The sequence below is a fragment of the Peromyscus maniculatus genome, chromosome 7 (assembly GCF_049852395.1).
Source record: "Peromyscus maniculatus bairdii isolate BWxNUB_F1_BW_parent chromosome 7, HU_Pman_BW_mat_3.1, whole genome shotgun sequence".
Taxonomy (NCBI): domain Eukaryota; kingdom Metazoa; phylum Chordata; class Mammalia; order Rodentia; family Cricetidae; genus Peromyscus; species Peromyscus maniculatus.
Window position 1 is genome coordinate 41,261,672 of NC_134858.1, and position 26,986 is coordinate 41,288,657.

Sequence of the window (26,986 nt, forward strand, 5' to 3'; positions counted from 1 at the left end):
CTCTGCCTCCCCAGTGCTGGGATTAAAGGTGTGTGCCACCACCGCTCGGCTGGTTTATCCTTTCAAAAGGAGATGTAAGCTAGACACAGCTTTCCTTGAGAAAGTTTAACTAATTAATTTATTTATATTTAAGATTTATCTATTATGTACACAGTGTTCTGCCTGCATGTATGTCTGCAGGCCAGAAGAGGGCACCAGCTCTCATTATAGATGTGAGCCGCCATGTGGTTGCTAGGAATTGACCTCTGGAAGAGCAGCCAGTGCTCTTAACCTCTGAGCCATCTCTCCAGCCACCAGGAAAAGTATTCTTATCAGTAACTGCTCTTTCCATCCACAAAGGGAAAGATTTTTTTCTCTGAAGTGAGACAGGAGAAGTATAAATGTTGAGTACAAGCTCAACATTCAGCTGAACACTGTACACTTTTGGGTTACAGGCAGGTTAAATGACTTGATGGAGGGAGGTCAGAAAGCATGGATCCAAACTCAGGCCATCAGTAACTGGCTTGAGGGCTTTGAAGCACAAGTATTTGGTAATTTGCTAAATTCTGTCTGTAATAGGATGCCCATCCTAGGGTAGAGTGCATACTGAGATAACACTTAGTTTGATTCTAAGTGCTAATAAGTGCTCCATCCTCCACCACCACCACCACCACCACCACCACCACCACCACCACACATGAAGCTCCCAGGAAACCAGCAATTCTGGGACTGCATGTAGGGCTCAAGAGTCAAACTATGATGTTAGCTAATGAACATCAATTTGTTCTGTTTTCTACTAGCAGACGGTACCTCACCTTTGCAGACCGCCCTTACCATTTCTGCCTTCCCCTCCCATGCCTTCCCCCCAAACCACGAGCTAGGACAGCAAACACTAGAACAAAGGAATGTTTATTATAGCATTGCTAAGCCAGCTTCCTCCATAAATAAATCTGTACAAAGTAGGACTGTGATATATACAGAAGGGCAGAGAACATGGCGTTCTAGCCCAGGATCCATCCCCATCTCCAGGCTCAGTGCTCTCCCATTTTCAAGTACATTAACAAGGCTACTGCCATGGGGTCCTCACTGGAGTGGAAACAGCAAAGCCCTCTGCAGCATGTCTCAGGGGGTTCATTCCAGGTTCAGCCTAGGACCCAGGTCCAAAAGTGCCAGCCTTCTCTGCCACCTCTAGAGCTAGCTTCAGGTTCTGGTCAAACAGCTCACATCTAGGCCAGACCCAGAAGATAAAAAATTGTGAGGTCTGAGCCTCCTGCCACAAAGGGTAGAGGGAGAATCAGTGGAAACTATTTGAAGAACATGAAGCACCAGGAAGCCCTGTGTTCTCAAGATAAACAGAGCTGGTGACTGTTGTCCGTACCTCAAGTGACTTGGGAAACAAGGTTCTGACCGCGTCGGGGAGAGAGGATACCTACCTGATAGGCATTTCCAAGGAGTAGAATGGATTCTTGAGGGCAAAGTCTGAGTAAATCTCATAAATTTTTCGGAGAAGAGAATCTATTCCAGCTTGCCTAGGATCTGCCAGGACCACAAACTTGATCCCTGGAGAAAGGCCAGGAATGGTTGGTTACCCAAGGACAGAGAACGCAGCAGAAACGGACCGTCCTGTTTTTCTGGTGCCCTTCAGTTTTGTGAAGTACTACCATAAGCCCATCTTTACTCTGTCCCTATTGCCCCATCAAGCAGCTAACAGAGCAGGCTAGACATGAAGTGACTTCACTGTCACCAGGTGACTGAATGACCGGACTGGGGGTCTAAATGCCATTTGTAGTCTTGGAATCCCTCAGCAGAAACAGGACAAGCAGAAGACAAAACTCTGGCAGTTCAGTTATCAGCATCAAGGAGTGAAGAGATGATAAGCAGGATCCAAAGGCCATGTCTATTTGGCTTTCAAATTTTATTTGGAACAGCACATTCCAAAATGTGTGAAACCTAACATTAATGTGGATTTTATCCAAACCCAAGATAACCAGGGTTGAGCACATTGTGACATAAACAAAATCAGCCTCTGATTAAATATTGGCTTTGGATTCGCAGAACAAATGGATGTGTTTGTACAACTGTCCCTGGAAAACCTGACACCATCCCTGTCCTTATTTACCAAAGCTTTCTCTAGTCAATCCCTTGGTCCAATCTACCCCATCTATCCCTATGACCTCTGCAGGCACATACCTGTCAGTGTTTGGAAGCAGTGCAGTTTGAATGTGTCTGTCTCCAGCATCTCAATGCCTGAACTTCCCTGTTCCGGAGACAGCTGGGAACCAATGGCAAAGAGCCTGTATACACGAGAGGTAAAGTTGGGAATGTACCAGACGATGTGAGGAAAAAGTGCTCCTCAAACTTTTCCACTCAAGTACCTAATCTGAGTTCACTCTACAGCCTGGGACAGTCAGGAGAAATACTGGGCACTACCTAGCAGCAGTGTCAAAATTTCTTTCACATTCATGAGCCTTCTGAATACACTGTACACTCCCCTAAGATTTATTTAATTTTTTAAATTTTATTTATGATCTCCCGTCTTGTCACTCAAGTTATCTGATGACAGTGAAATCACTTCATCTCTAGCCTCCCCTATAGGCTGCTTTATGTAGCAATAAGGACAAAATAAAGATGGGCTTATGGTGGTTGAGTGTTTTGGTCTGTGTATGTTTAGGCATGTGTGTGTACCACGTGTGTGCCTGGTACCCAGAGAGGCCAGAAAAAGGCATCAAGTCCCTTGGAACTGGAGTTACAGTTGTGAGCCACCATGTGGATGCTGGTTCTCTGGGAGAGCAGCAAGCACTGGGTCATCTCTCCAGCCCCAATCTGAAACATTTTACATGAAAAATGTTAGCGAAAGCCAACATGTTAGGGAATAGTGCATACCTTCTTAGTCCATGGCTATGCCTATGTCAACACACCTCGCACCACAAGAAGTCTTTTAATGTCTATTTAACTCAACTACCTAGCCGGGCAGTGGTGGTGCACGCCTTTATTCCACACACACACCTGGGTGGCAGAGACAGGCGGATTTCTGAGTTGGAGGCCAGACTGGTCTACAGAGCAAGTTCTAGGGGTAGCCAGGGCTACACAGAAAAACCTCGTCCCGGAAAAAAAAAAAGTTACCTTATGTTAAAGAAACTAGAGCTAACAGGAGAGAAACTGAGTTAGGCAAGATTAAACTACTTCAAACCTAGATATAGTCTATGAGTTATCTCCCCATGACACCAGAACTCGGCCTTAAGAGGTACAAAATGATTGTCAGTACACAGAAAACACTTTAGCCATCCTATGGTAGATGCTGGGGAGTAAAAGTTTAAAGGGGGCGGGGGGAGCGGACTTACGAGTGGAACATGGATGCCAGCATAAGCTTCTCGTTAGAGGTAAGGCGGGGCCGGCCGAATCGGATGGACACCGGGTAATTTGCAGGGTTACCGAGATACTCCAGCACTTCCTTCCCGTCTGCCGTGTACTTGCCGTTCACATCCATGCCATTGATGGCCAGCACTGCGTGGCCCACTACAGAAGAGAGGCTAAGGATCAGAGACGCTCCGGTCCACGGGCCGCTCCCGCTTTCCACCCAGCCATTCCCAGTCCCGCACCTTCCCACCAGCCCCACTTCCGCAGAGCCTGCCCCGCCCTCGAGCCCAGCCCACCCCGGATGCCGTCGCGCTGGCCGAAAGCGACCAGCACCCGCTCGTCGTGCAGTTTCAGCAACAGGTCCAGAGGGTAACTGAAAGTTTTCTCGGCCTCAGCCCGCGGCGAGTAGCTGTCCCACTGGTAGATCAGGCCGCCGGCTTTGTTAACCACGTACACACTAAAAATCGCCATCGCTGCGCCGCCCCGGCTGCAGGCGCTATAACACGGCCTCTTCCGGTCGTCCCAGCCCCGGAACTGGTGTCATAGCCCCGCCTCTGCTCCGCCCCCTCCCCGCCTGAGGCGCACGCGCAGACCAAGCCCACAGACTTCGAAGAAACGAATTTCTGGGAACTGGTCGACTGTGTTGTTTCTCAGAGCCGGAGAAGAGCCTGAGTGGCTGTCGGGTGATTGGCAGCGGGGTCCAGCCACTCACAACCAGCGCCTAGGGGGCGTGGCTCGCAGACTGGAAGCCACTCCCCCCATTCCGTCTCTCGCCGGCGGGCGAGGCGGAGTTTGAGCGTGGCCCCACCTCTTGCCCCGGAAGTACTTTCTCGAGGCTGAGGTTTCTGGGACTGTTGGCGAGCCGCGCTTCCTTTTTTGTCCCGACATCTTAGGGAGGCTGCCGTGGTCGTCGCCTCTCTCCGAGCTTCATCATGGTGAGGCTCGCGAGTGTTGAGCAGCAGGGTTCAGAGGGCCGAGCGGTGCTGGGGGCCGGGGAAGGGGACGCTGCCCGGAGCGGTTCGTGCGGGGCTGCGTCCCGGGCTGCCGCGGGCACTGCCTCCATGTGCTCGGGCGCCGCCGCCATGGGTGGGAGGGATACACCAATCGGGGAGACGGGGGCCACCCCATGACCCGCCTGCACTCCGCTCTCTTCCCCTAGCCGCCCAAGGATGACAAGAAGAAGAAGGATGCCGGAAAGTCGGCCAAAAAAGACAAGGACCCAGTAAATAAGTCTGGTGGCAAGGCCAAGAAGAAGGTAGGAAGGGGGTAGCCATTTGTAATAAAGGAGGATTCTGGGGGACCTTTCGGGAACCTGTGCTGTGGTTGGTTTTTTTTTTTCTCCTTCAGATCGTGAATCCTAGAATCATACTGTTGATTTTGTTCCTATCTTGTCGTTATTTCAAGAATGCGGTTGTATATATTCCTTCAAAACAGTGGTCCTCGACTTTCCCAATGCAGCAACCCTTTAATACAATTCCGCATGTTGTGGTGATCCCCCAACCATAAAATAATTTCGTTGCTACTTCATAATTGAGGGTTTTGTGTAACAGCCCTGGCTGTCCTAGAACTTGATCTGTAGACCAGGCTGGCGTGGAACTCCGATCCTTATGCCTCCTGCCTCCCGAGTGCTGGGATTAGAGACGTGGGCCGCCTCTGCCCGGCGTAATTTTGCTATTGTTAAGAATAAAAATGTAGAGAAACCCTGTCTCGAAAAATGCCCCCCCCCCAAAAAAAAAAAAAAAACCCATAATGTAAGTTTTTGCTATGTGAACCCTAAGTTGAGAACCACTTCTTTAAACGGTGGGATGAGTATAAAGTCTTCGTTTCAAACTACAACATTCTAACAGGTGCTGTCGAATTTTTTTTGTTGCCAGGCTGTGTTACTTAGTTTGAAGTCTTTAACTTACCTGAGATGATAACGAGGGGTTTCTCAGATTCGTGGTATTTGGGAAAGGATAGTTCTGCCAGAATTCCTGACTAGTGCTCTTTTCTTACACTTGTTCTAACGAGCAGAAGTGGTCCAAAGGCAAAGTTCGGGACAAGCTCAACAATCTGGTCCTGTTTGACAAAGCTACATACGACAAACTCTGTAAGGAGGTTCCCAACTACAAGCTCATCACTCCAGCTGTGGTCTCTGAGAGACTGAAGATTCGAGGTTCTTTGGCCAGGGCAGCCCTTCAGGAGCTACTTAGTAAAGGTAAAAGATAATGGCCTATGTTCTGTGGAGTGGGTTTTCTTGTTGGTAGCATTACCAGGAAAGCTTTTTAAATATACATTTTTTGTTTTGTTTTGTTTTTTGAGACAGGGTTTCTCTGTGTAGCTTTGTGCCTTTCCTGGGACTCACTTGGTAGCCCAGGCTGGCCTTGAACTCACAGAGATCCGCCTGGCTCTGCCTCCCGAGTGCTGGGATGAAAGGCGTGTGCCACCACCGCCCAGCTAAATATACATATTTTTTGAGATAGAGTTTCTCTGTGTTGGCTCTCCTGGAATGCCTTTGTAAATCAGGCTGGCCTCAAACTCAGAGATCTGCCTGCCTCTGCCCCCCAGTGCTGTAATTAAAGGCTTGCACCACCATGCCCTGCTGCTGCTGGGTTATTGATAGAATTTTTCTGTGTAGCTTTGGAGCCTGTTCTGGAACTCGATCTGTAGACTAGGCTGGCCTCAAACTCACAGAGATCTGCCTGCCTCTGCCTCCCGAGGGCTGGGATTAATGGCCATGTGCCACCACCGCCTGCCTTTATTGACAGGGTCTTAGGTGTCAAGGTTGGCCTTGAATTCCTGACCTTTTCTGCTTCTCAGGTATTGGGATTAAAGGCAAGCACCAATATGCCGTTAGGGATATGATGTCACTGTGTAGCTCAGGAAAATGATCCTCCCACCTTATGTTTTGGTTATAGTAATTTTTATTATATACACCGACTGAAGTGGTGGGGCTGGGTGTTGTAGTTTTAGTTAAATCACAAATATAAAGTGAACTGTGGTCCATGTACCACGGAGGTAGTAGCCCATTACATTCATACTAAGGGTCTGGAAGATTACATTGGTATAGAAGTACATGTCCTAGAGAGCCTGATGCGGTGACTTAATCCCAACACTTCTTAGGCAGAGACAGGAGAATCGACCGGGAGCTCGCAGGCCAGCTAGCCTAGTGTAGTGCTGTGCAGTCGCAGGAGAGCTCCTGCCTCAACAGGGTGGAAGGAGGAAATTGATTGCTGATAGTTGACTTCCCACACACTGGTATTTTGCTTGCACTCAGACACACTAAATTCATAGTGAATCCTAAAAGCAGTTCACATTTGTGATCCCAGCACATTGAAGGTTCAGAGGATCCCAATTCCCAGGCCAGCTTGGGCTACAGAGAAAGACCCTCTTTCAAATACCACCCTAAGAACTTAAGGTCCAATTGCTAAGTTGGGAAAGAAACAGGAAAGGATCTGCTATAAAAATCATGGCCTTGGGGCTGGGGAGATGGCTCAAAACCCTGTTAAAGCAGTTCCAGGTGGCCTTCTCAGATATCGGGCACACACTTGCACACACATTCATGCAGGCAAACCTTCAAGAACAAAATTTAAAAACCTTACCCTTTCTCCCTAGGACTTATCAAACTGGTTTCAAAGCACAGAGCCCAAGTAATTTACACCAGAAACACAAAGGGTGGAGATGCCCCAGCTGCTGGCGAAGATGCTTGAACAGGTGAGAACCCGAGGTCTCTGGGTGTTCAAATATTGGGTACTCCCCCTTTGTGATACCCTGAATTGACTTGAATTCTCCTCTCTCTCGTTTTCAGGTTCAATCAGCTGTACATTTGGAAAAATAAAACTTTATTAAATCAAATGAGTGGGTGTTTCTGTTTCTTAAGAAAGGCAACTGGAAAGGATTGGTTTTAGGAATAATAGTTGGAATGGGTTTGTTGGCCATGAGATTGAAAGAGAATTGGATTGGGCACCTTCAGCTTTTTCCTTTCCGTGACTGCTTGTTTCTTGTTGCGGCTTCCGTTTTGAATTGATGCCTAAAAAGAAATAAAGACTCAGCAAAATTAATAGAAAATACTAGGAGGTGGCTGATTGGAGTCTGGACACATACCTGGACTGCCAGCGTCTTCCATTATTCCAGACTCTGCCAAAAGAGGGCAGCCAGCCTGCACTGGTGTTGGAGCTGTGGTCAAAGTTGGCCCCAACTCGCTCTGGGGGGAGTTTCTTCAGTTTCTGTTTTTCCTCTGCAAACGGGAAATGTGTTGACCTGGCTGATCTCTGCTCAGTAGGTGGATCTCTTGACACACGCTACTGTACTGTAGCCAGCTTAGGAAATGGCATGGAATAGGAAGGTAGTGTGCTTACTTTCTTTAAGAAATTCTTCATAGGAAGGACCTATTGGTAGGTTCCCAGAGCTGTGTTCCTCCTCTTGAATCATCCACGGAGGCACAGCACCTAGAATAAGCAAAGCCCTTTACTATGGAGCATGCTTCAGCCAGGAGTGCTCAAAAATAAAAACCTGGGTTTCTGGAGTCAGAGGCCTGGGAGTAATTAATTAAAACCATATTTTCTGGTGCCTTGTTTCCTCTCCATTTTATGTGTATCAGTATTTTCCTGTGGTTATATCTGTACCATGTGCATGCCTGGTGTCTGCAGAGATCCCAAGAGGGGTTGGATTCCCTGGAATTGGGGTTCTGGGTGTTTGTTTGGTTTTTTTCGAGACAGAGTTTCTCTGTGTAGCTTTGCGCCTTTCCTGGAACTCACTTGGTAGCCCAGGCTGGCCTCGAACTCAACAGAGATCTGCCTGGCTCTGCCTCCTGAGTGCTGGGATTAAAGGTGTGCACCACCACCACCACCACCACCACCACCACCACCACCACCACCACCCGGTTTTTTTTTTTTTTTAATATAAAAAGACAATTTTATTGCCGATAAAAGCCTTTAATAACTCATTTTTCCTGTTTCAGTAGGACCTTATTTCTGATGAAAATCCAGTCATAGCATCTCATTAAAAATAAAATTATTTTGAAATAAATATATAAAATAAATAGCATATACATTTTATAAATAGATTGTCCTTATGCACAGTACCCATGCTTACATTTTCATATCATTTCCTTACTACCTACCCCATCCCTCCCACTTCGGTGGCAAGAAAACTGCGTGTCAGGACGAATGAGAGCTGCAGAGCCAGGCAGGATAGGATGGCTTGCAGCAGGGCTGGAGCCGCGAGGAATGGCCAAAGGACACTTTCCCAAAGCTCTGTAGGTAGCATCTGTGGCAGATTCCTTGGTCTGCTATGTGAGGTACTGGCTATTGAACCTAGGTCCTAAATTCTATCTTGAGAGGAGCGGCTAGCCTGGTCTATAGAGCAGGTTCCAGGACAGCCTTGGCATTACGATCCTGTTTAAAGAGAGACAAGCTGGTGGTGGCACATGCTTTCAGAAGGACCTCTTAAGAGTGTAAAGGTATTTGTAAGTGTATGCTGAACTCTCAAGGTTAGTGTTATTACACTCCTCGAAGGATTACAGAAGTTCCACCTCACAACAGCTAAGCACTTGGTGCAGTTAATATTTTAGTCACTTCGTGTAGCAGTAGCTCATTTTCATTTGGCTAATAGTAGTTTTGGTTGACTTTATTCCTTTTGGAGCTGGTTTCACTATATAGTTCAAGCTGACTTCAAATCAAGACCTTGCTGCCTCAGCTTCCAAAGTGCTGGAGTTACAGGTTTCTCTGTTGCTGTTTGTTTGGCTGTGGTGTCAAACACCTTTAATTACAGCACTGGGGAGGCAGCAGGCAGATCTCTGAGCTCCAGGACAGGCTCCAAAGCTACCCAGAGAAAACAAACAAAAGCCATTGAAATAAGCTTGATTTCAGCTAGTGTGGCTAGTCTGTGAGCCCTTAAGACAGTGCTAGGGTCATGCCTGGCTTTTGTATAGGTGCTGGGGATTGGAGGCTGGGTCCTCAGGCTTGCACAGCAATATGTTTACTGAACCATTTCCTTAGCTCTTGCAAGTTTTGATCTATTCTGGATACAAATTCTTGGCTGTCCTGGAACTCTGTAGACCAGGCTGGCCCCGAACTCTAAGATCTGCCAGCCTCTGCATCCCGAGTGCTGGGATTAAAGGTGTGGGCCACCACCACCCTGGCAAAATAGGCTTTTTTTTTTTTAAGGCTTTATCTAAAAAGCAAATAGCAGACAGGTCAGACAGGGCCTATGTCTAATTCCAGCACTTGAGAAGTTGTGGCAGGAGCTCAGGGCCAGCAGGAGCTAAGGGTTAACCTGTATCCAAACAGCTGGGCTTGGTGGTGCACACCTTCAACCCCAGCACTCAGGAGGCAGAGTCACACAGATCTCTGGAGTTCCAGGCCACCCCCAGTCATGGCTACAAACTGAGACCCTGTCTCAACAACAAAAACCCCTAAAATTATCTTGCAGACATAGAAATAGTGCTCAGAAACTTACCTGAGTGAATGTTACCAACTCCAGGTGTATCCTGTGGTGAAAATAAGATATGAGATGAGAAAACTGTGAGGTACAGTACTCAAAGCTAGAGACAGCAAACTTGATGGAAGGGAACGCAACTTCTGACAAGCTACTTCAGTGACTCCAGTCACTGGAAACAGTCCCAAGGTGGGACTGAGGTAGACAGGAGGTCAAATCGGTCAATAAAGTCACACAGCAATATGGGAAATAGAAGGGGGTGCTAGGATTTAACAGCAGGGTGGGAGGACATAATTTCAGATGCCTGCAGGGGACCCTATATCAAGAGCATGTTGTTAGGCTGTTATGATCACCCTGGAAGGTTGCAATGGAGTCCAGGGACACTCCCACAGAAGGGTATAGTGAGGGAAAACCAAGAGGAGCTGCAGATGGCTAGAACCGGTAGAAAAGCCAAAACAGCTGAGGGGACCTGAGCGGTCAGTGACCACTTCCGGCTTGCTTGTCCATTGCACCTGTACCTGATGGCCAATGAATGTCAGGTGCTGTCCTGTCTCCATCCAGTCGAGCTCTGGAACACGTTGCAGGTCCAGGTGTGATACCTGCTGTGAGCTGGAGGCTACATGGCTGAAAGACAGGGGAGCCAGGCTGGCAGATGAGGTCCTTGAACAGGGAGGACGGCAAAGGTCAGAGCTGTTCCCGTTTTCCGGCATCCAACTCAAGAGGTTCCCTGACAACTTACCCGTTGGTTGCTTTCCAGCCTCCAGATGCCGAAGAGCCCTCTTCTGGATCTGGCTCTGCCTGAGGCTGAGTTTGATTCAGGAAAAATAAATGTGTCTAAGGTGCTTAAGAGCCTGCCTGGGCCATGCCCCCACACTCCAGACCCTGGTACCTTATGGAGGATATTGCCCATTTTGCCAACTCCCAGCCCTGCCCACATCTCCACTGAGGTACCCTGCCCCAGTGGACAGGGAAGGGAATTGAGGCGTATGGACTTGTGACCCATTCTCGGAGAAGAGCTGACAGTCGAAATGCTGGACCCGGGGAAGCCAGGCATCAGTGGATTTGGATACTGCTCTGGGTCCTCGGAGGGAAACCAACCTCTAAGACAGATCGGACCACTTCCTGCCGACTCTGTTCTACCTCACGGATCTGAGCGGCCATCTGTGGAAGAAAGAATGCTTAAGGTGGTTCAGGATCACGGGGAGAGGCCCTTTTCAGAGGCCTTTCTTCCTACCTCTTACCTCTTTAATCACCTCGTCCTCTTTTTCTTCGTAAGAATCCAAGCCCTTCACCATGGATTTCTTAAACCTAAAAATAAAAGAATTATAAAAATACTGGAGGCTGGGCGGCGGCGGTGGCGCATGCCTTTGATCCCAGCACTTGGGAAGCAGAGGCAGGCTGATCTCTGTGGGTTTGAAGTCAGCCTGGTCTACAAAGTGAATTTCAAGACAGCCAGGGCTATTACACAGAGAAACCCTGTCTCAGGGAGGAGGAACAAAACAAAACAAAACAAAACTGGAAAGAGATAAATTAGCCTAGAACTCCAGCCCCACTAGTTGTAAAGTATACTACAGTAGAGGTTTTAATTCTGAGGAAAAAAAATTGAGACAGTCTGATTATATAGCTTAGACTAGCACAGAACTCCCACCTCAGCCAGTTATGTGCTGAGATTACAGAGAGGAACCACCATGCTCAGTTTACACAACTTGTCAAATGAGCACCTGCACCTCTCACTGCTGGTAACACTGCATGCCAGCTGAGCACCTGCACCTCTCACCGCTGGTAACACTGCATGCCAGCTGAGCACCTGCACCTCTCCCCTGGGTACGCTGGTAACACTGCTATGCTCCACGATTCACCCTTCATTTATTTTCTTTTTAAAGACTTTTAGTTTATTTATTTATTTATTTATTTATTTATTTATTTATTTATTTTGGTTGTTCAAGACAAGGTTTCTCTGTGTAGCCCTGCCTGTCCTGGAACTCACTCTGTAGACCAGGCTGGCCTTGAACTCAGGGATCTGCCTGCCTCTGCCTCCCGGGTATTAGGATTAAAGGCATGCACCACCAGTGCCCCGCAGATTTTTTATTTTTATGAGTGTGTGTGTTTTGCCTGCATATATATCTGTACACCACATGCATGTCTAGTTTCCTTGGAGACCAAAAGAGAGTGTTGGATCTCTTGGAGCTAGAGTTCTAGGTGGTTGTGAGTTTCACAAGTAGTGGGTGCTGAAAACTGAGCTCAAGTCTTCTGCAAGATTGGCAAGTTCTCTTAAGCGCTGAGCCATCCTCTCCAGGCCCTGCAGTTGTCCTGTGGTGGATTCAGGCTAACAGTTTCTGACAGGAATATTACACTGCTCACCTCCATTGTTTATCAGAAGGCACATGAACTGCCAGTACTTAGCCTGTTACCAATGCTACTCTTGACCACTTAGCCTTTATGCCTAAAGAGTTCACAGGATACTTTCCTAGTTAAATCCCTCCACTTTTTACATGCCACAGTGAAAACTCTGGTCCCCAACAACATATTTGTATGTGTCTTATACTACAATACTTAAAAAGTGAGGGAGATGCCTCAGTGGTTAAGAGTGGCTGCTCTTCTATAGAACTCAGGTTTGATTCCCAGCACCCACATAGTGGCTCACGGAGACTCTAACTCCAGTTCCAGGGGAGCTAATGCCGGCTTCCAGCTTTAGAGAGCATCAGGCACACAAATGGTAAACAGATACACATGCTAGTAAAAACCAGCACACATAACTGTTGTAAAAAGCACATGCTGTCTACCAGTAGGCTCTTAGTTCTCAGCATCTGTGCTGGGCAGCTGGCAACCACCAGACCTAGGGGGATTTGACTCTCTGACCTCCTTGTGCAGTAGCACGTACGTGCACATACCCAACAAACATAGACACACATATATACACAAACACAAAATAATAATCCTTTTTCTGTGTGTGGTTTTTCAAGACAGGACAGGGTTTCTCTGTGTATGTAGCTTTGGAGCCTGTCCTGAAACTCTGTAGACCAACCAGGCTGGCCTCGAACTCACATAGATCTGCCTGCCTCTGCCTCCCAAGTGCTGGGATTAAAGGAGTGTGCTACCACTGCACAGACTTTTTTTTTTCTAAATAGTACCACTATTGGCTTGGAGAGTTGGCTCTTGGAAGTTAAGAGCACATACCATTCTTACAACAGCACAAGTTCAGTTTCTAACACACATGTGGGACTGCTCACAACTGCCTATAACTCCAGCTCCAGGAAACCGTCTCTCTGGCCTCCAAGGACACCTGCATTCACACACCATCTCTTCCCTCCCCAACATTATTAAAAATAAGGGCTGGAGAGATGGCTCAGAGGTTAAGAACACTTGATGTTCTTGGGGAGGATCTGGTTTTGGTTTTTCGTACCCACATGGTGGCTCACAACTGTGTAACTCCAGTTCTAGGGCATCGGACATTGTCTTCTGGTCTCTGTAGGCACTGCATGTTCATAGCATACATACATACAATACAGCCAAATACCCCCTACACATAAAATAAAAGTCTTAACTAATACCAGCATTGAGAAAGTGAAGACAAGAAGATCTTGAGTTTGAGGCCAGCATGGATTATATAGTGAGATCCTGTCTCAAAACAAGCAAGGCTGGGCAATCCTCCTGTGTGCACCTATAATCTGCATTTGGGTGCTCTTTTACACCTTGCTTTTTTTTTCTCTTACTTAGAAGAGTAAGTCAAATGTGGTAGCACACGCCTTTAGTCCCAGCACTTGGGTGGCAAAGGCAGGCAGATCTCTGTGAGTTCAAAGCCAATCTGATCTACATAGTGAATTCCAGGACTACATAAAGAAACCTTGTCTCGCCGGGCGGTGGTGGCGCACGCCTTTAATCCCAGCACTCGGGAGGCAGAGCCAGGCAGATCTCTGTGAGTTCGAGGCCAGCCTGGTCTACCAAGTGAGTTCCAGGAAAGGCGCAAAGCTACGCAGAGAAACCCTGTCTCGAAAAAAAAAACCAAAAAAAAAAAAAAAAAAAAGAAAAAAAGAAACCTTGTCTCTGGTGCTGGAGAGATGGCTCAGTGGTTAAGAGAACTGGCTGCTCTTTCAGAGGACCTGGGTTCAATTCCCAGCACCCACATGGCAGCTCACAACTGCCTGTAACTCCAATTCCAGGGGATCTGACACCTTCACACCAATGCACATAAAATAAATTTAAATAAAAAAAAAAAAAAGAAGAAAAGAAACCCCGTCTCCTGAAAGCAAAAGAATTCATCATTACCCTCTATAGTAAGTTTCTATATATCTTCATTCACTAATCAAAGATCCTATCCAGGAGGCTGGAGAGACAGCTCAGAGGTTAAAAGCACTAGCTGCTCCTCAGAGACCCAGGTTTAAAGTGCCACATGGCAGCTCACAACTATCTGTGACTCCAGTTCCAGAGGACCAGAGGCCCTCTTCTGACCTCTGAGGCCAGCAATCCTCTTGTCTCAGCCTTCCAAACAGCAGGGACTCGAGGCCTAAGGCACCACACCCAGTCATCACATCTTTATGTGAACTTCTCAGGGGGCATATTAATAAAAAGTGCTGTGAAAACAGATAACAATGAAATCCTTACTGGACTTCCCAGTACATCTCCCTATTTTGGGTGTGTTGAGACATGTAGATTGGGCTGTCCTGGAACTTGAGATCCTCCTGATTCAGCTGGGTACTGGAACTATGAGTCTGCACCAACATACTTGACTCTGAACTTCCCAAATTTGTTCTTGTTTTGAGATAAGGTCTGTCCCAGGCTGGCTTTAAACTCTCAAGAATCCACTCTCAGCCTCCCTAGTCCTGGATACAGATGTGAACCATCACACTCCCTTGGGACTTTGCAATTTGAAGAAGGTTTTGTGCCTGACAAAGATCTGGAGAATTCACTTTGCTACTTCATCTCTTCTAACAGGTGACTTACCGTGCATAATCCTGGGGGGAGATCAGAAACTTCTCTTTCATCTGGGCGTTGGCCTTGTTCTCCCACCAGAATTTATTGGTGGCTTTCTTATGCTCTGGGCTGAGAATGAAGAGGAACAGTAATCTTAGCTAGACACTAAGACAGTACTGGGTATCAGAGCATGAGGTGAGTAACGCAGACCAGCATCTGGGTTGCTTCCTTGGACAAGGCAGAGAGAAGAATATTATTTATTATCAGCCTCTTCAAGATCTCAATCTCAGGATTCCTTTCCTTCAATAAAGTGTGAGATGGTGGGAAGAGGGCAAGTTGGCTTTGCTAACAAGACGACGGTATTGAATGCTAAGATCCCCCTACGTTCCAAGGTTGACAAGATAATTCAATCCATCCACCCCAATTAAATCACAAAAGCGACCTTCCTCTCCTCGGTTCTAACTTTCCACCCCACACGTGGGTACATCTCTGCGTGTGGGGGGGGGGGGGGAGGCGGGTGTTCCCCAGCTGTCACCTGGCCAGATGTTCCAGCAGACCCCCGTGCAGCACTGTCAGGTTTCCGTGGCTCAGGTGTTTTCGCACTTCGCAGCCACAGCACGGACACCAGCAGCACCGATCATGCTCGGGGACATAGCGCTCTACCTGGGCGGCACGGACGGCCTTGCGGGCAGCTTCCACCTGCAGGGCAGAAGCCAGCTAGGACCCTGAAACCACAGCCCGAGGGCCCTGGCTACCCTGCTCGCATCCCCGGCCTCCCCCAGCCTCGCGTCGGCACCTGCGGTAAAAGCCGCTCCAAGGCCCCCTTCAACTGCCGCTGGTGCTTGCGGCTGTAGACGTGTCCGCGACCACAGAAGAAAGTTTGGCGACACAGAGGACATCGCTGCGGTGGCGCCATAGACCCAGGACCCGCGATCACCTCCACCACCAGCCGGTTTGTCACCACCCACTGACCCCTGACGCACCCGGGGCGGGACGGGGCGGGGCGAGCCCGGGAGCTCTCGGGCTCCTCTAGAGGCCGTAGGCGCTACTGCAATCAGTTCTGCGGCTGCGCAGACTGTTCACTCCCTCGCCCCTCCCACGCGCCCGCAGAAAACCCGGTGGAATCGGTAGCATCCTAGATGTTCTGCGGCGTGTGCAAGGATTCCGTGAGTGTACAGGAGACAGGGTCCACGCCAGTCAGGACCTCAGACTACACACTCGCTAGGCGTTGACAAAGACCCCAGTTAGACAGCGTAACAAATCAGAACTGGTCATTACAGGGCGCACACTGTGTCCCCGAGCTCTGTGTTAACAACTTTACTGAATCCTCATATTGACGTTTTGTGGTTTGGCATTATTGGCATTTTACACGAGAGAAAGATTCGGCTTGGCAGAAATGAGGTCCTCTGAGGAAGGCTACAGAGATGTTAAGCAGCGGAGCCAGCACCTCCAGCTTCCCCGAAGACTGCAGGGGAACACGTGGTCTAAGTGATTGTGATCTAGTTACAGTCACCCCACAGGAGTGTTGACTTGTTGGTGATAATCCTTAATCTTTAAAAATGCTCCGAAGTAGAATATTCTTTGTAAGCCAGCATTGGATTGGTAGTCTAATTCCTTAAACTTTAATGCTTAAAGTGAATCCTGCTCTAATGACCTTGCAAGAATTCTTGTATGTCGCTGGAGAGATGGCTGGAGAGATGGCTCAGCGGCTGAGAGCACTGATTACTCTTCTAGAGGATCCTGGTTCAATTCCAAGCATCCACATGGCCGCTCACACCTGTCTGAAACTCCAGTTCCAGGGCTCTGACACCCTCACACAAACATACATGCAGGCAAAATACCAATGAACATCAAATAAAAAGAGGGGGGGGGATTTCTCTTACGTCATATGTCACCCAAGGAATGTGTTTCCTCATTTGTTCCAAAGTTGCTCAAAGTAGTTTACACAGTCTGCCCCAATTACTATGAACTTCCTGGCCTCTGCAATTTGGTTTATGAAATCATGAAATTATTATGCTATTCTCCACCACCAAGTGTCCATTTCCCCCTTGAACTTGGCTTGTGAAACAGAATCCAACATCTTTCTCTTTATGACTGTAAACCCCAACCTCAGACTACTCTGTGAGGCTGAAATGGCTGTTTCCAGCCCTGGAAGAAGTAGGCAGCCAAGCTCCACCCTACAGAAAAACAACAACAAAAACAACAAACAAACAAAAAACAAGATCAGGCCACAGAATCCCACCAGTTCCGGAGCTTGCCACAAGATCAGGGCACCGAGAAAAGCACCCCCCCATAAAGCCTGCCTCCCGCTCAGTTCTTGACTGCTTCTCTTCTCACAGAGCAGAGGCAGCCGTCTTCCATCCTCTTGTATCTTTCCCAATAAATCTCTTGCGTGAGGTTTGTTGTGTGGTGTGACTTGATGATATTCCTTGGATCCCGACTGCCAGATTACCTTTTCCTACAGAGCTCCAACACGTTCACTCGTGAAATCTTTCCTCTTAGAGCTATAACACTTAACGGTGACTTATCTCCCAGAGAATGAAACCACCAAGCTAAAGTCAGAAGGCACTCTCTCTTACTCAGTCCCATGGCCACCCAGTGAGTAAACTGTCTTATTCATTGGACTCCTGAGATGTTTTAAAACCACAGCAGACCTCTTTCACATCCTTTTCTTGCTCAGAGTCATGTCAAATCTGTTCTGTTTTGTATTTATTTTTTGAGAGAGGATCTGGTCATAGCATAGGCTGGTCTAACTCTTGCTGTGTTGCTGACAATGACCTTCAATCCTGACCTTTCTGCCTCCACTCTCAGATGCTGGGATTGTAGCCTTGCATCCCTGATCCACCAGCCATGTGAGATCTAACTGGGTTCCAAGTATTTGATCTCTTCCTGCTTCATTCATTTACCCTCGGCAATCACCCTTAGAAAGTCTCCAAAACAACTTTCCTGATTAGTTTAGTAACTAACAACTAAATTGCCTTCAGAGTAACCCCCGACCTCCCCTGCACCTCATTCAAAGCTTCCTACCAGGGGATTCTCAACTCTCTTGATTCATCCCCTTCCCCTCTCCGGCCTCTGTCTTTCTTCCAGGCAATATTCAATCGTCCTGTTGCTCCAATGCACTTTAGCATGTCTGTCCCTCGATTTCCTATGCCTGGGACTGACATCTTTCCATTCCCACGTCATATAGTCTCTCTATTCTACAAGGCTCTGAGGTCTGAGCTGGAATGCAATTGCCATGAAGGGGCTTTATGTGGCACACAGTGAGCTCTCGGTGTTTATCGAATGAAAGGTAATCGTTTTGTGGACCTTCCATAGTTGTGTCTGTGTTCATTCACTCGTGGTGCTGGGACTGGAACCAGGGGCCTCACATAAGCTATGCCAGTACTCCACCACTGAAATACGTCGCCAAGCCCAGAATTAATTTTCTTTTCTCTCCCTTCCTCCCAGCAGGCTGTGCAGCACGCTCCAGGTTCCTAGCTTTTGTGATCTGTCTCCCATGCTGAGGTGGGCTTTGGAAAGACAGATGCCTTTGAGTCATTTCTGCTCCTGGAAGTAGCCCTTCACCCTTGCCAGGCATGGTGGAACACACCATTAATTCCAACATTCAGGAGGCAGAGGCAGGCAGATCTCTGTGAGTTTGAGGCCAGCCTGGTCTACAGAGTGAGTTCCAGGACAGCCAGAGCTACACAGAGAAATCCCCATCTGGAAAAACAAAACAAATTTTTTTTTTTTTTTTTTTTTTTTTTTGGTTTTCCGAGACAGGGTTTCTCTTGTGTAGCTTTGCGCCTTTCCTGGATCTCACTTGGTAGCCCAGGCTGGCCTCGAACTCACAGAGATCCGCCTGGCTCTGCCTCCCGAGTGCTAGGATTAAAGGCGTGTGCCACCACCGCCCGGCACAAAACAAAAATTTAAAAAAAAAAACAACCAAAAACAAAGTAACCCTTCACCCGTATTCCTGTAGTAACCCCAATAAAACTCATTGGTTCACCAAGTTGGACTTTGGTCTGTGGTGGACTCCCTATCTGGAGAGGAGTGTGTGTGTCCCCCAGGAAAAGCCTTGTCACATTCACTGCCCACATTCACTACCCCTTCCCCCCTTAAAGACAACCAGCATGGCCTCAAATTCAGTGATCCGATTACCTCAGCTTCCTCCTAGAATTATAGGCATGTGCTCCTGTGTCTCGCTTCTCTCGCTCCTAAAAATATTTGTTGTTTTTTAGGTATATGAGTGTTTTGTCTGCATGCATAGATATGTGCCACAGGTCTGCCAGTGCCCTCAGAGGCCGGAAAAGGATGTTGGATCCTCTGGAACTGGAGTTACAGAGGGTTGCGAGCCACCAAGAAGGTTCTGAGAACTGAACCTGGGTCTCCTGCAACAACAGCAACTGTGCTTAACCACTGAACCATCTGTCCAGCACAAGTGTGTTCTCATTCTCTCGCCTTTTCTCTGTCTCTGTCTCACTCCCTCCCTTTTCACTGAGATCTTGCTATGTAACCTAGGCTGGCCTCTTAACTCAGTGATCCTCCTGCTTCAGACTTTGAGTGCCGGAATTCTAAGTGTAAGCTACCATGCTCAGCTTTTTTTGTTTGTTTGTTTGTTTGTTTGTTTTGTTTTGTTTTTCGAGACAGGGTTTCTCTGTGTAACTTTGGAGCCTGTCCTGGAACTCACTCTGTAGACCAGGCTGGCCTCAAACTCACAGAGATCCACCTGGCTCTGCCTCCCGAGTGCTGGGATTAAAAGCGTGTTCCACCACCGCCCGGCTCACCAGTAGCACTCTCACACTCTTAAGCACAGAGAGCTTTCTCCATCCCCCCAGCTTCTTTTCTTTTGATACTGGGCAGCAGCATAAACCACAGCTCATGAGATAAACCACTGCCAGGCAGTGGTTTTGGAAAACCAAAAAAAAAAAAAAAAAAAAAAAGATAAACAACCCATCATCTCAGGTACACTATGTTGGTGGATGAGGAAGGTCCCCGCGTTAGATACATTTAGTACATTTCCAATTTACAGTGGGGGATCCTTTTATCTTGACATCGTCCATGCACATCTATAACCCATGTTTCCCGTCTCTGCTCTTCCCTTCCTCAGCCTTTACCTATGCTTCCTTGGAACGTGAGCTGATCCTACTGAGCAGGGTTAGCTTGGGGCACTTGGGTAAATGAATTAACTATTTTCCAGATCTGGAAAACACTCAGTGCCAAGTATCTCCTCCTGTGAGAAGCCTTCTCCAGCCCCTGCAGCCAGAGCTAATTAATTCCTTTCTCTGTGCTTCCTGGGCATAGACGGAATCTGCTTGCTGCAGAAGTGACTGTTCCTAGCCAGCAGTGAGGCCTTACAACCTAACAGACCCCATGCTACGCTCTGGGGATTTGGACAGGAGCATCACTTGTGCCTTTGTGTTATTCCCCCTGGCTGCCAGGAGCACTGAAAAAGGAGCCCCTGTGGGGTGGGGGCTGTGTACTCTAGCCTGCTCAGCTTAGTGGCTCTACCTCATCAGCCTTACCCCGGGGGGGGGGGGGGGAGCAAACACTTTCCTTCTCTGAAATGAATCATACTGGCAACAACCTACCACACAGGGGACTATTTTTTTTTTTTTTTTTTTTGGATTTTCGAGACACAGTTTCTTTGCATAACAGCCCAGGCTGTCCTGGAACTCGCTCTGTAGACCAGGCTGGCCTCGAACTCAGAGGTTCACCTGTCTCTGCCTCCCGAGGGCTAAGATTAAAGGCGTGTGCCACCATGGCCCAGCCCCACATGTGGAACTTTTAAAAGTCTATGATAGAGGCAGGAACGGTGCTTCATACCTGTAACACTAGCACTTGGGAGGTGTAGGCTAGAGGACCAGCAGTTGAAGGTGATTATCAACAATATAAGGAGTCCAAAGTCAGCCTGGGCTACACGAGACCACGTCTCAATAAGAGGAAATAAAAACAACTCTCACTGTAATTTACTAGTTGGGTTAACTCAGAAAAACAAAGGGAGAAAATTAATAAAAGATATTGACATGAACAACCGAGCTTGAAAATATGTGATGGTTAGACATTTGCATGTAAATAGACTAAAAGATGGTATTCAAATGAACAGAAATGCTGTTTGTTGTATTAACTAACTTATTTTTCTCATCTATGTTCCCAATACTGACTTTTAAATTTTTACTTCAAGGCTGGAGAGATGGCTCAGTGGTTAAGAGTATTTGTTGCTCTCTGAGAGAACCCAAGTTTTGTTCCCAACACCTACATCACATATATGGCTCACAACTGCCTGTAACTCTAGCTCTAACTGGCATCTGTATGAATGTGCACACTCCCACCTACATAATTAAAAATAAAATAATAAAATAAAGAAATTTGATTATAAAATGTAGTTTTGTGTTTTTGTTTTTGTTTTTGTTTTTTTACTTTTTGGGGGCCCGCCACCCAGCTCCCAAATAAATACATGGAGACTTATTCTTACTTATGAATGTCCGACCTTAGCTTGGCTTGTTTCTAGCCAGCTTTTCTAACTTAAATTTCCTGTTTCTCTTTAACTACATTTTGCCTCTGGGATTTTTAACCTTTCTTATTTTATATATCTTTCTTTTCTTCTTACTCTGTGGCTGGCTGTGTGGCAGGCCCCTGGCATCCTCCTCTCCTCTCCTCACTCTTAGCTCCTCTTAAGCCCAGATTTCTCCTATTTATTCTCTCTGCCTGCCCCACCTATCTTTCTTGCCTCGCTATTGGCCATTCAGCTCTTTATCAGACTATCAAGTGTTTTAGACAGGCAAAGTAACACAGCTTCACAGAGTTAAACAAATGCAACATAAAAGAATGCAGCATGGGGCTGGAGAGATGGCTCAGTGGTTAAGAGCACTGGCTGTTCTTCCAGAGGACCCTGGTTCAATTCCCAGCAGCCACATGGCAGCTCACACCTGTCTGTAACTCCAGTTCCAGGGGATCTGACACCTTCACACCAATGCACATAAATAAAGAATGCAACACATCTTTGCATCATTAAACAAATAAATATTCACAGCATAAACGAATGTAATACATCTTCAACTAATATTCCACAACAATAACATTTAAACCAGACTTTCATTTGCATTTTTGAAATTTACTTCTTTATTTTTATATATTTTTGTCTGAACAAATGTCTGTGCACCATGCCTGTGTAGTGTCCTTAGAGGCCAGAAGAGGATGCTAAATTCCCTGGACTGGAGTTACAAGGGGCTGTGAGTACAGGTTTTTGTGGGTACAGGGAATTGAACCCAAGTTCTCTAGAACATCAGTCAGTATTCTTAGTTGCTGAGCTATCTCTCCAGACACGCTTTCACTTCTTAAAACTTTATCATTATTGTGTGTGTATGTGTGTGTGTGTGTGTGTGTGTGTGTGTGTGTGTGTTATGCATATGTGTGCACGTGTACAGGTCAGAGGACAATCTGGACTTCATAGGAAGAGCCTGTCTTAAAAAAACAAAGCAACAATAAAAAAAATGTCAAAGTGGCATTACACCTATAACCCTAGACTCAGAGGCATAGGCAAGATGATTGGAAGGTCAAAGTCCTCCTCAGCTACTTACTGAGTTTGAGGCCAGTCTGGGATACATGATACCCTGTTCCCAAAAAATTTAACCATCTGGATTGCTGAGATGGCTCAGTGGATAAAAGCACTTGCCGACAAGCCTGAAGACCTGTGATCAATCTCTGAAACAAGGTGGAAGGAGAGTGTCCACCCCTAAAAGTTGTCCTCTAGCTTCCACATGCACACTGTGCTATGGCACGTGTGCACACTCACATGCACACTATGCTATGGTATGTGTGCACACCCATATACATACTGTGCTATGGCACGTGTGCACACTCACATGCACACTGTGCTATGGTACATGTGCACACTCACATGCACACTGTGCTATAGTATGTGTGCACACCCACATGCACACTGTGCTATAGTATGTGTGCACACTCACATGCATATGCACTTGCTCACACTCTTTCTCACACACACTAAAAAAACAAATGTAAAAAACCCAATCAACTAAGCCAGGCAGTGGAGGCACATGCCTTTAATCCCAGCACTCGGGAGGTAGAGCCAGGCGGATCTCTGTGAGTTTGAGGCCAGCCTGGTCTACAGAGTGAGTTCCAGGACAGCCAGAGCCACACAGTGAAACCCTGTCTCAAAAAAAACAAAAACAAAAACATACAAAACAAAACCAGTCAACTAAACACATACACAAACAAACCCAGCAAAAAGAGACAGTACTCCGTAAGGTATTGGTGTGTATTAAATCCAAAAGTACACATACAATGACATCTCATCTGATTCAGCATCCCACTCATTAGTGCACCAGACTATGACCTTTCCATGATCTTATTTAGTTCTCAAATCAAATCTCCACTTTATTTCATTATCCTCATTTTACATATTGAGGAAACAAGCTTAGAAATGTTCAGAAAACTTATGCCCAAAGCATAGCTCAATTCAGGACAGGTTATCTTCTGAGACAGCCAAGAGGGGTGTCAAAGACAAAATAAAAATGTTGCTAACAACATGTAGGTCCAGGCTATCAGTAGGAGTCATCCAGGACTAAAAGTAGATCCAGACCATGATGAGTCCATCAGCCTTCTGGAATAGTGATGTCACAGTGAACAGTAAACCGCTCCCATTTATTAGCTCCCACTAAGAACCAGGCTTTGTACTAGGCACAGCACCTCATCCAATTCCTTTCCCAGTCTGAGAAAGAGGCCTCATTTCCAAGGCAGGCTCTAGGATGAGGGGGTAGATCTACTGCAGAGTGAACACCCAGGAAAGGAGGGCGATGGAAAGATGAAGTGAGACCACCTTATGTAGCCAGCTGCAGGACCGGGGAGCCCTGTCGTGGACCCATTCTCTGGAGGCAGTCACACCCATGAGAGTCTCTGGAGAGGACACTGTGTCCTTCTGAGGACACTGCCTTGGGTAGGCATGTCATCTCGAGGGTGGGGAACTTCAGGACAAGACAGTCAAATCAGTTCAGGGGAGACAGAACTTTTGAATGCACACCGAGTATTTGGGAGCCTGAGAAGCCTTAAACTCCACACATTCCTTTTATTATTATTTATGTATTTTACAGACAGAGTCTTATACCTTGGCTGGCCTCAGACTCACTCCTCAGCAGATGACTTTGAACTTCTGATGCTCCTGCCTCCACCTCCAGAAGGCTGAGGTTACAGGTATGGACAACCATTTACATGGTACTGCAGATCAAGCTCAGGACTCTGCTCCTGGCTCACCAACCGAGCCACATCCTGTACCTCCCAACTCCCTTTTTTTTTCTTTTGAGACAAAAGTCTTACTCTGTAGCCCACACTGGCTACAACCAGAACTTTTAGCAGTCTGCCTGACTTAGCCTCTCAGGTACCATGACTGCAGGCATGAACCACAACACCTGGCCTGGAACCTTTTAAAAACATTTTGATTGGGCTGGAGAAACAGCTCAGTTGTTAAGAGCACTTACTGCTCTTCCAGAGGACCAGAACTGAGTCCTAGCAGCCACCTTGAGTGACTCACTACTTCCTGTAACTTTAGCTCCAGGGGGAGTCAACACCTTTGGCCTCTGTGGGCACTTGCACTGATGTGCACACACATACACCTAAGTTAAAACTAAAAACACTTCATTTACTGTTTGTGTTCCGTGCACACAGGCCACAGCATGTGGGTGGAGCTGGGGCCAACTTTGGAGAGAGTCGCCTCATCTTCGATTGGGGGATCAAGCTTGCCCACTGAGCTACTCTCGGGCCCTATTCTTTTTCCTCATCCCCTGGCTTCTACCTATTCCCCTCAGACTTGAGGGTAGGGGCAATTTGCTCTACCCTAAAGACTGCCTTAGGCAGCTAGGAAGGGCACAGGCCATCTGAGACGTGCAGCTTCCAGGACTGTTACACTGAGGTGCTCTGCCTTCCCTTCACATTCACTGAGGTGCTACAGCAGGAGCCGAGCGGCCTCTGGTTCCGAATTCTCACTCCTTCCCCATTGGCTCGCCGCCTCCTGTCTTGTTAATCAGGATGAGCACATTTTGATTTGGCATTTGGAGAAGAGATCAAACGTCAGCACCACGTAAGGTTTGAACCTGTGGGTTTCTCAAGACATTCTGTCCTCCATCTCTTACAGTCCCTTCCTGGTCTTGGAGAAGAATCCTTCAACTGGCCCATGAATACAAAAAAGAGGTCCCTCCTTAGTCCCAGCTGCAAGTTCCATTTGTCCTACATCTACCCCACTCCAGGACCTGTGCTCTGGACTCTTTTAACTGCTTACTGTGGCAAGATGGTGTTGGAGATTTCAAATCCAGTAAGCACCAAATAACACTGCTGTGTGTGTTCTGTCTGCACCCCACACTACCGTGATGGCTGTTCTTGGTTGTCATCCTGACTACATCTGGAATTAACTAAAACCCAAGTGGCTGGGTTCACGTATGAGGGATTTTTTTCTTTTTTTGGTTTTTTTGAGACAGGGTTTTTCTGTGTAGCCTTGGCTGTCCTGGAACTCACTCTGCAGACCAGGCTGGCCTCGAACTCACAGAGATTGGCCTGCCTCTCCCTATAGGAGCTGAGATTAAAGGCCTGCACCACCATGCAGGACTATTTCACAAACTTAGAGAGACAAATGTATTTGATTATCATTAGGTCTCAAAGCACAAACTGAGGTACTTATTTAACATATCAAAGTGGACCTGACAGCCAGGTTCTCCCAGCATCCCTCAGTCCCTACCAGCTAGAGAGTATGATTGGCATACCCCACCCCCTACCCAGCCCAGAGGCTGGGGTACCTTTCCCCCAGTGGCTCTTATTATCTAGTCATTTTGGCTATGCCTGGCCCTTTTTACCTCCCTTTCCTTTTGGTTTCTTTTTTTTGTTGTTGTTGTTGTTGTTGTTGTTGTTTTTTCGAGACAGGGTTTCTCTGTGTAGCTTTGCGCCTTTCCTGGGACTCACTTGGTAGCCCAGGCTGGCCTCGAACTCACAGAGATCTGCCTGGCTCTGCCTCCCAAGTGCTGGGATTAAAGGCGTGCGCCACCACCGCCCGGCTCCTTTTGGTTTCTTGATCTCCTGACTCTCCTCTCTCCCCTCTCCTCACAGCCTGGCTCTGGGTCATGTTCACTCTGGACTCTCCCAGATGTCTCTCTGCCTTTGTCTATGCTCTCCCTCATATCTACAATAAACATTCTCCTCCACCATACCTAGGAGCAGTCATGTCTCCCTTTTTATTTCTTTTTTTTCCATTCAATTATTCTGATTCACCAGTTGTGAGAGGCAATGAATTTGGTGACTCTGTATATAAAAACTTTTGACAATTTGTAGAAGAAATAAGGAAAATGATGATGCTAGTTGCTTGCTCTTAACATCTCTGGATAAATTGACACAGGAAAAGAATATGCTCTGTGACAAAATTAACCAATTTCTAGCATCTCAGAATACAGTGAAGGAGAACAATGAACTAAGTGATAAAACAGACCGGCTCCAGATGTGCATAGACAGTCTAAAGTTTTCTAAGTGTGTCCTGGAAGAGAATCTTTTCTCTGGCAGCCACAGAGCTCAGGTTGTGGAAAATCAAATGAAGCCCTCATTATAAGGTTGGCTGAATTACAGCAAAAAGTCAAGTCCCAGCCTTGGAGGGTGGTGGTGGTGAAATTAAAGGATTGACTAGTCAAGAATGAGACCTGTAAATGGGAATGGAGATGTGTCAGAGGACTCTATTCAGGCTGAGAACTTCAAATCCTTAGATTCTCAAGGGTTTACCTCACCTGAGGAAATAGTCTCTCTATGCTCACCTCTTAAAATACCACCTTTCTACCCTTGACAGAGGAAATTAATCCTTCATTATCTGCTAAAGCAGCAGTGACTTTCCCTGAAGGAGAAGCACGACAAGACCGCGGAAGGCCAGCTCCCACCTGTTAAAGGGTTTCCTATGAGGAGAGAGGGATAAGAAACCTTTAGATAGAAAGACAGTGAAGAGGAGAAAGGAAGAAACACAGGATAGCTTCCAGAGGACCTGGATCAAAACCCAATGGCCCTTTTTTTCTCTTTAAAAGGGTTTTTTGTAACAATGCAAAAGACCTCCCCCTTGCTAGACTAAAGCACACTGAACAGCCAAGTGTAGACCCTTCTAAAGACCTGGTAACCACGCCCATGGTCAAATCATCCCCTTATGCAGCCCTGCTGGGTAAAGCAAGCTCAGATTCTCGGACCCTGAGTAAGGTCTCACTAGGAAACCTCTGAGGGTCTCTACAAAAGACAACACTGAGGTCCCCCAGGGCCACATCACTGATAGTTGCCTCTAGATCTATAACCAGACCGAAGGCTAAGC

General features: G+C 47.1%; 3 protein-coding genes across 4 annotated transcripts; 1 reads left to right on the forward strand and 2 right to left on the reverse strand.

Annotated features, from left to right (window-relative positions):
• Window positions 1–872: 872 nt before the first annotated feature.
• Trappc4 (trafficking protein particle complex subunit 4) lies at window positions 873–3,878 on the reverse strand. The gene is made up of 5 exons (XM_006992787.4): window positions 3,633–3,878; window positions 3,321–3,495; window positions 2,170–2,273; window positions 1,413–1,539; window positions 873–1,205 (listed from the first exon to the last, which is right to left on the reverse strand). The coding sequence occupies exons 1-5, from the start codon at window positions 3,805–3,807 to the stop codon at window positions 1,127–1,129; spliced, it is 660 nt and encodes a 219-aa protein (XP_006992849.1). The 5' UTR covers window positions 3,808–3,878; the 3' UTR covers window positions 873–1,126.
• A 234-nt stretch (window positions 3,879–4,112) lies between these two features.
• Rps25 (ribosomal protein S25) lies at window positions 4,113–7,170 on the forward strand. Its single transcript, XM_006992786.4, has 5 exons — window positions 4,113–4,271; window positions 4,496–4,591; window positions 5,350–5,533; window positions 6,931–7,029; window positions 7,124–7,170. Exons 1-4 carry the CDS (start codon window positions 4,269–4,271, stop codon window positions 7,023–7,025), a joined length of 378 nt encoding a protein of 125 aa, XP_006992848.1. The 5' UTR covers window positions 4,113–4,268; the 3' UTR covers window positions 7,026–7,029; window positions 7,124–7,170.
• Cenatac (centrosomal AT-AC splicing factor) lies at window positions 7,137–15,653 on the reverse strand. Of its 2 annotated transcripts, none has more exons than XM_042280769.2 (11): window positions 15,461–15,653; window positions 15,200–15,363; window positions 14,695–14,793; window positions 10,995–11,061; window positions 10,852–10,914; window positions 10,493–10,557; window positions 10,272–10,413; window positions 9,775–9,805; window positions 7,674–7,763; window positions 7,420–7,552; window positions 7,137–7,345 (listed from the first exon to the last, which is right to left on the reverse strand). In XM_042280769.2, exons 1-11 carry the CDS (start codon window positions 15,578–15,580, stop codon window positions 7,285–7,287), a joined length of 1,035 nt encoding a protein of 344 aa, XP_042136703.1. In that variant the 5' UTR covers window positions 15,581–15,653; the 3' UTR covers window positions 7,137–7,284. The 2 variants fall into 2 exon arrangements, with proteins under 2 accessions (XP_042136703.1, XP_042136704.1); XM_042280770.2 differs by having other exon boundaries at window positions 10,272–10,377; window positions 15,461–15,650.
• Between the last annotated feature and the right edge of the window lie 11,333 nt (window positions 15,654–26,986).